Below are 12,541 nucleotides of genomic sequence, written 5' to 3' on the forward strand. Positions count from 1 at the left end.
ATCGTTCGCCTTTGCGGCTCTTTAATACTATTATGACGTGCAGTAACAAATTGAAATTTCAGAACTCATGATAAATTTTTTTAACAGTTGATTCCACTTGGGTGATTCTATTGTTCGGGTTATTTAGCAAAACGAGATATAAATTGACATTATCATGGCTTACGACTTTGCATTAGTGTTCAGCGTCTTTACAGTGCTATGTAAACAATATTTGGAGACAAAAGACGTTATTTTTAATGTATGTAGCTTCAAAAGCCATCAAATATCAAAAACATGGCAGATAAAAAGATCCTCAGTACACGGTCTAATAATTTAAAGAACACTTAATTTGAACCCGGCCATATTCTCTCTCTCACTCGTTTGTCATTGCCTTCATTTTCCCTTGCTTACTTCATCCTTACCACGGAATATGTCAAATAACAAAAACATGGCACATAAAAAGATCCTCAGTACTGGGTCTGATTTAAAGGAAACTTAATTTGAACCTTGCCCATATTCTGTCTCTCTCTCTCTCTGTCGCTCTCGTTTGTCATTGCCTTCATTTTCCCTCGCTTACTTCATTCTTACCACGGAATATGTAATGTGTATGCACGTGTATGCCTCAGTCATTGGGAGTATACTCACTAATATCGCTGAAATGATTCTTCTCCTACCCCTTTTTCTTCATTTACTTCTTCTTAGTAGTTGTAGTTGTAGTAGCAGTAATAGCAGCAGTATCATAATAATCATTGTTATATTTATAATTATAGTAAATATCGTAATGTTAATTATTATTATAGTAAGTATGTGTTATTGTTACTATTCTTATAGTTATTTGTATGCTTCTTCTTCTTATCATTATTATCGTATACACAATACGTCATGTGCCAAGAATTTATTGCTATGATACATCCAAGATGTCTACCAAAACTGTCAATTCGTTGCTGAAATATTATCAAGCCAAAAGAAGGAACATTAGAATTTCTATTTTAAATTAAAATAAATTATATAGGAGAAATAAATAGAGAATACAATCATGATTTTGGAACTAGGGGATTAACATGGACATAATGCACTTGTTCACATGACCACATTATCTCTTATTCATTCTACCTCCAATTTTCAGACTGTTTTCAAAACAATTTCATGTGTGTCGATCATAGTTCTATGTAGCTTGATGTCTCCTGGTAATTTAAACAATCTAAGCAACAATTTCTGAATTTTAGCGACAATCGTTCGCCTTTGCGGCTCTTTAATACTATTATGACGTGCAGTAACAAATTGAAATTTCAGAACTCATGATAAATTTTTTTAACAGTTGATTCCACTTGGTTGATTCTATTGTTCGGGTTATTTAGCAGAACGAGATAGAAATTGACATTCTTATGGCTAACGTTTTTGCGTTAGTAGTTGTTCATCGTCTCTATAGTGCTATTTAAACAATATTTGGAGACAAAAGACGGCATTTTTATGTAGCGTCAAAAGTCATCAAATAACAAAAACATGGCAGATAAAAAGATCCTCAGTACACGGTCTAATAATTTAAAGAACACTTAATTTGAACCCGGCCATATTCTCTCTCTCACTCGTTTGTCATTGCCTTCATTTTCCCTCGCTTACTTCATTCTTACCACGGAATATGTAATGTGTATGTGTAGGCCTCATTATGTTAATTAGGGTCAATGGTCAAATTGTCTCAATATATCTTCCATACATCCATAATTATCAAGGCTAAACAGTAGAAACTTGACATATGGATAGATCATAATGGGAGAAGCATTTTATATAACCATATGACATCGTGAAAATGCATTCTTCATTATGTAAATCATTAGCATACGTATCACCTAATTCGTCAAAGTGACGAATTAAAGTCTAGTTATTTATTATTATTCTTATACTCGAATTTGTTCGCAGGATATCTCAAGACTGAATAAAGCCATTGTTATGAATCTTTCAATGATGATAGATCTTAGTCTAACTTAGAACTGCGTGACTTTTCAAAGACTCAAAGTCATCGTGACGTCATCCAGGCGCCATTTTGTAAAAATCAACTAATGATCATATCTTCATAACGGAAAAGTATTTCTCATTCATAATTATCACGATTAAGATCAATATCCGTCCGGTCAATTTCAGGTCAAAAAACGTGCGCAAATGCGCGCATGCGCAAAAATTAAAAATGCTCTAAATCATCCCAAATTTTTTTTGCATACGTTTCAGGCCATATAGAGCATTTGATAAAAAAATCGCGCTCACGCGCATGCGCGCGCGTTTTTTGCGCGTACTACTAGCATTTTGCAACATAGAATCGCCGAATTTTCTCTGTAATCATATTTGGCACATTTTTCCAAGCATTTTGATGATTTGTTCACCTTTTATTAACGCAATGAGCGTCCGTCAAAGTTGACAGCACGCGCGGATTTGCGTTATCTTTATCCACAATACATGGGCAAAAACATGCCTATATAAAATTCATTGTAACTCTTTAGAATAGATAAAAACTCCTAATATTTTTTCATATTTGGATAGATTATGAAATGGAGATATGATTTCATTTTCAAATAAGGTTTTATTCATTACTTGTCAACAAGTCCGAAGACTAAAAATGCAAGTTTACATCAATATAAAAAACATTCAAAAACATAAAGATAACCTAGTAAATGAGGACAAATATATAACAATGAATACATTTTTAAGTTAAAAACATTAAAGTAGTAACAACAAAAAAACAACAACAAAAAAAGATTTTTAAAAAAAAATACAAGATATGAAATATTGCTAGCAAAAATGAATAAATGTTGACATATAAACAAATAAAATGTATACAGATACTTGAATTCAATTAACTGTAACATTGGAAAAATTGTAATTAAGTATTGAGTATTGAATATTGAATATTGAGTATTAAAAAGTATTAAAAAGTATTAAATAAATTTCATGTCTCATTTGACCCTCAATTAAGTCATAATGTCATCATAATGGCCTCCAAACTCAAAATTTAAATTTGCATATTATGACGTTTGCATATTTTGGGGAAATTGATTGTATTTCTGTAAATATAGATTGTTTTTCTCCTAAATTTCGATATGTTCTAGCTGAGATAATTTTCTACAAATGCAGTGTCCACACCTTTTCCAGTTTGACAAAGGTATCATGGCGTATTTTTGCGAGGCATGTCAGTTTTTCACATTTTGCGTGTATTGTCTAAGGGACATGACTATTTCTCAAAACTGCATAGTACATTTCCGTCTTTCGCGAGCAACATCTCCGTTGTTTTAACTTTGTTTTCGGTGAGCTTCGGGTATGTTGTAGCTGAGACAATGAGCTATCTCCAATGTGCACTTCATTTTTCAATCATATTCCGGGATCATGCTCATATTTTACTTGCAAAGTGGGATTTTAGAATTCCATTTTCGTTTACGTGTAATCGCTATGGGAAATGTTTTGGTATATCGGTAACGCACTTGACTTCTATCCTCGAGGTCCCTGGTTCGAGTCTGGGTGTCTCCAACCATTTTTTTTCCCTTTAATTTTTTTTCTTTTTGACCTTTCACTGTACCATCTCCTTTGATTATTCGAACACGTAGAATCGCAAATAATGTAATAAACAACCCTATTTACTTTATTGTTTCCCTATTTTCACTTAATCCATTACTTTTTGCGTGTAATCCCTGTGGGAGATAATGTTTTCTCAAACCTGGATTCTACATTCCTGTCTTTTGCGAGCAATATCGCCGTTATTTCTGCTTGGATTTTGTTGATTTTTGAGTATGCTGTAGCTAAGACTATGTGCTATCTAAATCACCCCTCATTTTTTCAATAAGATGTCAGGATCCCGCTCATGATCATGATCTTCATCATGATCATCATGATCATCATTATCATAATGATGATAATCATTTATCAATTACATTTTCATTTCTTTGAATAAGATAAAATCGTCAAAATGTGTTCTTCATGATGTAGATTAGAGTCAGAGGTGTAACTGGTTACTGCGCAGGGTCAATGGTCATATTTTTTCAATCTATCTTCCCTAGATCCATAATGATCAAGGGGACACAATTTAAACTTGACATATGGATAGATCTTAATGGATGAAGCATTTCATAAAATAATATGATATCGTGTAATGCATTCTTTATTATGTAAACCATTAGCATACGTATCACCTAATTCGTCAAAGTGACGAAGTAAAGTCTAGTTATGAATTATTATTTTATGAGAAGAAAAACAAAACAATAACAATAACTGATTCAGTAATACAAAAAAATCACTTTTAAATGCAAAACATTGATAAATACATATATGTTTATAAAAAGAAACAATCAAAGTTGCATAAAGTCACACTACAAATTATATTTGATTGGGGTATAGCCTAGTAACTATTCAGAAAAAAGCTTTTAAGTCTCCTTTTAAAAATTTGTATCGAATTACACTGTATAATATCATTTGAAAGAGAATTCCACAGTTTTGGACCTGTAAAAACAAATGTCTTTTGTGCAAAAGATGTTCTATTTAATGGTAGATGAAAAGAGCTCGCCTGGCGAGTGAGGTAACTATGAATCAAATCATTTCTTACGAACATATCATTAAAAGGCAAAGGTAATTGTTTAATTCTAGCAACATTCCGGAATACCGATTAACAGAACAGTGGATTCTGAGTGGGGCATTCTACCGGCATTCCGAATGCCAGTTGAATAAATCCGTGGCGCCTAACCCTAACCATTGTTTGTGTGTAATTGGGTTTTTACAGATGTGATTTATTGTGATTTATTATGATTATTTATGTATGGGGACTGACAGTGAAAATTCAAGTCAATATAAATGGAAAACTGAATGAATGTAGAATACAAATATAAAGGAATAACATGTTTTTGTCCTTTCATTATTGCACAAAAGCAAATTAAAACCTCATTTTCTGCACCCCTCCAAATCACGGGTCAACAGGGGTCAAATTTGCCAAAGTTACAGTGACGACATAACATGTAGACCTGATCGGTTCACCTATAAAGCTGAGGCAATAAGCCATGCTTAATTAATGCAAATTTATTGTGAATATGCGTACTCCACATAAGATGTTAGGAAGTTTTTAGGTCGACAACTTCTAATTTTCAAAGCTTGAGATTTTGAGTTGACACTCTGACAGACACTAAAATGGCGTCATGGATAGTATTGTAATCTATGGCTTACAAGCTTTCTGTTCATGTATAATTCATCTATTTCATTTTTCACTTCGGATAGGGTCTTTAACATCACCAGAAACTAACAGCATTAGGCTCTGTTCAAGACTTTATGACATTGTATTTACACGACCCTTTATAGTCTGTGCCCACAGTAGTCTGGAACTGGCTGGTTTTATTTCCTACATGTATTTTGTGAGCCGTCCCCTACATGTACATGTACCTGCTGCTGGCCAAACATGGTGAGATCTCGATTTGTTACGCCCAGCCCAAATTTGCCGTGTGAATTTGGGAAAGGGTCATGTTCAACTAGCAGCAGATAGGGCAAGATTGTGGTTAGGGGTAATTCTCCTTAAATAAAATCGACCAGATTCCAGACTTTGCATGCAGACTAGGGCCCCTTAATAACACAAAGTTTATCAACTGATAGTACAATTAATTTTTCGCAAATGATTGCATTGAAAAATATATGCAATCGACTCAAGAAAATAAATTGTACGATCATTCGCTAAGCTTTCTGTCATGGGACCCGGCCTGGGACCCATTTCACAAAGCCTTTTTTCAATGACAAATGACAAAAATCAGTGACAAATCTGCTGATGACCAATCAGAAGTAAGGATTTCAGTAGCTTATAACAAAAACTGTCATTTGTCACTGGTGACAAGTTTTGTGAAACGCCCCCCTGGACTTATTGCCCAGGTATGAATTGCTACCGTTACTTCTTTTCTCACAGTGTGATAAAGTGCACAAAACATGGTTGGAAGCTGGATGCGAAAACGATGCGTTACACCAATCCACCTGACAGCTTCAGACAAGAACAGTTAGGTAAGTCAGCTTTGGTCACCTTCTCCAGTGGAGGTGTTGTGGTGTTGTGGTTCAGTCGCTTGACTTTCAAAAATCCAAGGGTTGAGGGTTCAAATCCGAGCCTGGCAAAAAAACGTCCTTTGGCAAGACATTGATCCATATTTGTCAATTCTTCACCCAAGTATGGAATGTGGAGGTGCCGTGGTATAGTGGTTCATTCGCTCGACTCTTAATCCAAGGGATGAGGGTTCAAATCCCATATTAATCCATAGTGCCACTTTCCACCCAGGTGTAAATCGGTACCCGGCAATTGCTAGGGCTTACCTGCTGGATAAAGAAAATTATATTTATCTTTCTCTCTCTCTCTCTCACACACACACACACACAGACACACACTCTCTATCTCTCCCTATTTCTATCTCTATCTCTCTCTCTTTCTATTTCTATTTCCCCTACTGAGGGACTGAAACGTGCAGCGTTTAGACCAGGCCTTTTCAACTAGTTTATTAGAAGTGCCAAAACGAAAAGAATTTGCAGTTGAAGTGCCACCCTGTAAGGTCGACTGTCACGGCTGCGAGGGAGCGTAGTGACCGAGCCGAAAATGGGTGGGGTCCAGGGGCGAAGCCCTAACAGGGGTAGCAGGGGGCTGAGCCCCCTGAAGCTGGTAGATTTAGGGCTTTCTAAAGGCCCAAATGGGGCATTTTTAGCACCATTTCATTCCACAATATAATCACTCATAATTTCATATTGATGTGAAAAAATTAGTAAAATTCCTGAGTACAATTACACTGGAGGTAAATTTATATGTAGTTCTTTTTTTGTGTGCAATAAACACGGGAAATGTCAAAATAAAGTGAAATTAAACAAACAAAAACGAGAGGTTTCCAGATATTGGCAATGTTGAAATATCTCATCGTAAGCTAATTGTTGTTCAGACCTTTTAGATTCGTATAAAATGGTAAAAAACGATAAATTCCCCCTTTCTTCCTGTTTGTTAATAAAACAGGCATTCTCTTTTTTTCTGTTTTTAGTTATGTTGTTGCAACAGTCGCGCGCCACTCCGACTAACCGCAAGCGCCACAAGTGGCGCGCGCGCCGCCAGTTGAGAAGGCCTGGTTTAGACTAATAAAAATGCAATAAGCTTCTCATTCGGTTGCTACACCCCCTTGCATAATATCCTTCAAAATGTACAAGTACATATTGTAGAAAATCTTGCATTTTGTCGTCCCACCCCCGTTCATGAAAAGAAATTGCCGCCCCTGCCTATGTTTAGTTGTAACTGCTGTTAAAATACCATAGCTTGTTTGGAAATATAAGTAAATAGGCAGTCCATATTAGATGACATTAAGCAAACACAAGATTAGAATCTCAAGATACCGGTAAGCTTCAAAACATGAAGTGGGCAGGAAGTGTTCGGAAGTGAGTAATAATTTTAAAGATAGGACTACAAATACATGTAGCCTCAAACTTTAGACCCATTTTTGTTTAAACTGTAATTACTTACATGTACTATAGATGGAATATGAGGGCATTATTTTTCAAGATCAATCCATTTTATGTGGCATTGCTACAATAATTGCAACCGATTTCCATACAGCAATATCATGCACAAGAAAGCATACAAATCTTGTTGTACCTTTCCACAACTCTACTCACATATCCGTTTTACCTTTGGCACAATTCAACCTTCTCTTTTAGAAAATAATTTCTATTCTATTTTGACTTTAGTATCTGAGGTAGATGATGAAGGGAGCATGTCGTTGATTGAACTCAAGCCCCCACAGCCGTGGGAGACAGACGCCAGAGAGAAAGTGCCCTTGGAGGTCGGAGAAGTCAAGGTGAGAACCTCTTTCCTTTCAGTATTTAAACATGTGGCTCACTTTTGGACCCACAGCATTCAATGAGGTGTACAAAGTACATACCGGTATATGTGATGTGCCATGGCAGATTCAGGTTTGTGCCCCTCTGCCCACCTCCCCCCCCCCCCCTTTTCTCTCTTTCTCTCTCTCTCTCTGTCTCTCTTTCTCTCTCTCTGTCTGTCTCTCTTTCTCTCTCGGTCTGTCTGTCTCTCTTTCTCTTTCGGTTTGTATGTCTCTGTCTCTCTCTCTCTCTCTGTCTCTCTCTGTCTCTCTCTCTTTCTCTTTTCAGTAACATGTGGCTCAACTCAATGAGGTGTACAAAGTACATACCGGTAAATGTACATGTATATGTTCATGCTATATGAAGTGGTAGAGTCGGATCCCCCCTCTTTCTTACAGTTACTCTGGGATAACCTTCTGAACCCTCCAACATTCCGTGAAGCATTCATGTATTTAGAAGTCCAGTGGCAGATTTAGGGAACCCAGGAGAGGGGGGGGGGGGGGGGGGGCTGGGTTGTAGCAAACTCCAATATGCAAGAACACATAAGGTGGTGTCACACAGAGGCAAAAAAATCAGGATTTTAGTTATCTCAGTGGACTTTAGTTATCCTCTTAATTGGCTGTCATCAATTATCCTTTCAAAAAATCCCTTCAAAAATCCTTTAACGAAGCAAGATAATTCTCCTTTGAAAGGATTTTTTAAGGGGTTTTTTATGGGATTTTTCTGTCTGACACCAGTGTTGAAAATAATTGCCTTTAAGGTCAGTGTAAGGTCAAAGTTTAACTTAATGATTGGCTGGCATATGATTTTTAATGCGCTATCACAACTTGCACGCAATTATATTAGCGGCCATTTAGCGGTATATTTATAGCCTGTCTGTCACCAGTCTGTAACCAACGTAAAATGAAAAAACTAGATTTCTAAAATCTGGTTTATTCAAGATGGGTCAGAATTTTTCTGTGTGACACCGCCTATAGAGTATTAAAACAGAAAAAATGAAATTTGCTTCCCACGTGAGACTCCATTGCATCAAATTTAAAAACTGAAATTAATATTATTTTTCTACGCAACACATGGGAGAGTAGTTTTTGCATATGTCACGATCCACTGACCGAATTGCGAATTTGATATTTGCATAGATTAGTGATCATTTATTTTAAACACTTTAAACCCTTCCACAGGGTTCTTTATTTTCAAAACAAATTTCATCATATACAGAACATCCATATATCATATACAAATAATTAAAGAAATAATTTCCATACATAATGGCTTAACACAGATAATAATCATCACGGCCAAAAACTTTTGTGGCAGATAAAAACAAACATTTATGACAACATTAGTACTTTAAATATATAATTTTTTTTTAAATACCAAACATAAACTAGACATGTAATACTTGTTTGGAACAAGTATAGGTGGGCTGGTCAACTAAAATTTGAGACAAAATAGAGCAAAAATAAGCGAGATACTGCTTAAAAATTCTATAAAAACAATATCATGTAGATACATGACTTCACCTTGTACAGGCATAACACCCGAATTATGAAATTTCTGACATGAGGCCATTAATCGAAATTTTCACTATGATGACGTCATCAAAATGAAAAATGGTGTCAACTGAGCTTGTAGAGAATTGTCTTAGCTACAACATATCGAAATTTGGAAGAAAATCGATCAATATTTACAGAGATACAATCAATTTCCCATAAATATGCTGACGTCATAATATGCAAATTCGTATTTTGAGTTCCAAGGTCATTATGATGATGTCACGATACACTTAATGGCCAAATGAGACATGGAATCATATTTCCGACTCATACTCTATCTAAATATGAAAAAAAATTGAAGTTCACGGTTCATTCCAAAGAGCTATAATGGATTTTGTATAGGCATGTTTTTTGCCTATATATGCTATGTAATAAAAGAGCTCGCACGCACGGACATCTATCTTGAATTGACGCTCATCTTGTTATTAATGGTCATAAAGAGATAAACATGGTATCAAATTCCTCGAAAAAATATGAGAAATATTATGAAAGAAAAAAAAATGGCGATTCTATGTTGTGTAATGGTGTAACGCGCGAAAACGCGCGCGCATGCTCGTACGCGCGATTTTTTATAAAATGCTTAAAATGACCTGAAACGTATGCAAAATGAATTTGAGACGATTTTGAGCATTTTAAATTTTTACGTGCGCATTGACGCGCGGACGTACGCGTACGTGCGCGTTTTTTTACCTGAAATTAACCGGACTGATATTGACCTTGATCATGATAAATATGAATGAGAAATTTCTTTTGGTTTTGAAGATATGATCATGAGTTGATTTTCAGAAAATTTCACAAAATGGCGCCTAGATGACGTCATTAGTCAAGGTCAAGGTTGAAAACCTTACCGTGTTTTGTCCATATGCCTATACATATGTGTGCCAAATATCAAAGCATTTGATTGAACCATTACAAAGTAATCTTGCTAACAAAAAAGTGGGTCAAAATAAGAAAAATAAATAAATAATAATAAAGGCAATTTTAACAAAAATATAAGGTGGTCTGTATTAGACACAGCCCACCTGAATACATAAACACTTTAAACTTGCTTATATTTTTGTCGGATTTATATGAAACTTTCGCTATTCTGGTTCTCTAATTTTTTTTCCTGTCGTACAAATCAACTCTTTGCAACGGTTGAATTGTCCTTTAACATACACATTCTGTGACCTTTGACCTGTTGTAGATAACCTACTTGACCCACGCATGCATGGAGCTGAACCTTGGGGGCACCGTCATGTTCACAGACCCCTGGCTGACCGGCCCAGCGTTTGCCAGGGGATGGTGGCTGATGCACGAACCGCCCGCTGACTGGCTGGATCGATTGGCCAAAGCAGACTTTATCTACATCAGCCATGTACATTCAGATCATTTAAGGTAGGTTAACCCCTAGACCAATGGATTCTTCTATTCCCATAGGCTTATACATTGGGGCCATGTAGTTCCAATGAGCAAGCGTTTTAATATCAAGGGTTATGAAGAATGTATGATGGGGAGTTGGGTGTCCGGATACTTAACAACACAAAGCCTTCTCTTTTACCTTCAGGTTGAATGAAAAATATCTATTATATAAAGTACTAATTATCTTGAATATGTGTCATTTATAACATTGTCCAACGTAAGTCTCAAATAGAAGATTCATGAAATACCCTTCGTAATCTTCTTCAAATTGCTGTTTTAAATCAACTGTCTGGATGCACACCCTGTCCAGGCACAAACATAGCGCCTGGGTAAATGGTACATTCCGGGGGGTGTTTCACTAAATCCTAAAATAGATTTCGAGTTAAGGACAAGTTTCATGCAATAAATGAAAATGATTTTAGCTTTAAAATCGATTTTAAGTTAGAGCGTGATCCATGAGAAGACTGTAGAGACATGGCAGGAGAGAACTTTGTATATGAATGGGACCGAAATGGGTGAACAGGTGCAATTCGTCCACCTTTAGCCCAATTGGGGAGCGATATCAATTGTTATTATCTATATAAGGCTTCCAAGTGGTACAATAAATCAGTGTATTCAATATCTTTAGTGCAGTACCCAGATGACTGACCAATATTATTTTTGTATTGCTCAGTCATCAGGGAACTTCAACTTACAATATCGATATCCGACTCATTTAATATTGTCATAGCTCGAGCATTAAATTCTTGTATCACACTCTATATAAATATTTATCAAAAATATCGTTCAATTAAACACAAAATTTTATTTTAGCAACAGAATTAATATTTTCAAAGAAAAACTGAATTTACTTACCTTTTAAGGACCTCTCTGGCAGTTCGCTTGCAGCAGTTTACCCCAAATTTACTAGCCGTGATTACAGAGTCCTCAAAATCGATTTTAGCTTGAAGGTATAGACCAGTTCTTGTCATGCGATTGCATTGTGAAAGAAATGTTGTGGAATCGATCAGAAAAGGTTGATCATCTGGCATATAAGTATTGGTGTGTACTGCAAGGTTCTGGAATCATCAAAATGATAAGAAATTTGGCCCAGTTATGGTAAAGTTACAAGCACTGTACACAGAAAGATGTATATGGGACTACCCTATATCTATCCAGTCCAGATAGATATAATAATTTATTCAATTCATTCAATTCTTAGGCGGTTTCCTGGCAAAATTTGTATCATTACTTACAGACGTATTAGTCAAAAAATGTTCTTTCACATGATTGGTAACAAGAGCTTCCATTTCATTTTTTGGGCTTGGGGCGTTTCCCACACTGGTCTTTACCTTTAAAATTGATTTGATGAAACAGTTCACATGTATAAGTTCTAAAGGGATCCGGTAAAATATGAATATGACTGACAAAGAAAGCGGACAAAATATACAGTTCCTCAGGTAGACAAAGGAACATCCCTTCACTGCTATTATGTAAAAATGTGTAGAACAGGTGAATATTGCATGAGGCGAAAGTCGAAATCAAGTTTAGCTGATGATACACCCCCAGATCGATAGCAAACATCCCAAGTCTGGATTCCATGTGGATGGATGAGCAATTGAATGAATGAATAAATGAATGAATAAATGAACGATGAGCGATTGAATGCACAAATAAGTGATTGAATGAATAAATGAATGAATGAACGATTAAATGAATGAGCGATTAAATGATTGAACGAATGAGCGATTGAATGAATGAACGAACGAGCGCTTGAA

General features: G+C 35.9%; 1 protein-coding gene across 1 annotated transcript in view; it reads left to right on the top strand.

Annotated features, from left to right (window-relative positions):
* Positions 1-12,541, top strand: part of LOC586677 (cytidine monophosphate-N-acetylneuraminic acid hydroxylase) — an 81,490-nt gene that overhangs the window by 32,335 nt on the left and 36,614 nt on the right. Inside the window, exons 4-6 of the mRNA XM_030990320.1 lie at positions 5,897-5,988; positions 7,696-7,805; positions 10,570-10,760. Of these exons, the coding sequence (XP_030846180.1) occupies positions 5,897-5,988; positions 7,696-7,805; positions 10,570-10,760 (393 nt within the window). The remainder of the gene's footprint in view (positions 1-5,896; positions 5,989-7,695; positions 7,806-10,569; positions 10,761-12,541) is intronic.

Source organism: Strongylocentrotus purpuratus, unplaced genomic scaffold, assembly GCF_000002235.5.
Source record: "Strongylocentrotus purpuratus isolate Spur 01 unplaced genomic scaffold, Spur_5.0 spur5_scaffold_19, whole genome shotgun sequence".
NCBI classification, from domain to species: Eukaryota; Metazoa; Echinodermata; class Echinoidea; order Camarodonta; family Strongylocentrotidae; genus Strongylocentrotus; species Strongylocentrotus purpuratus.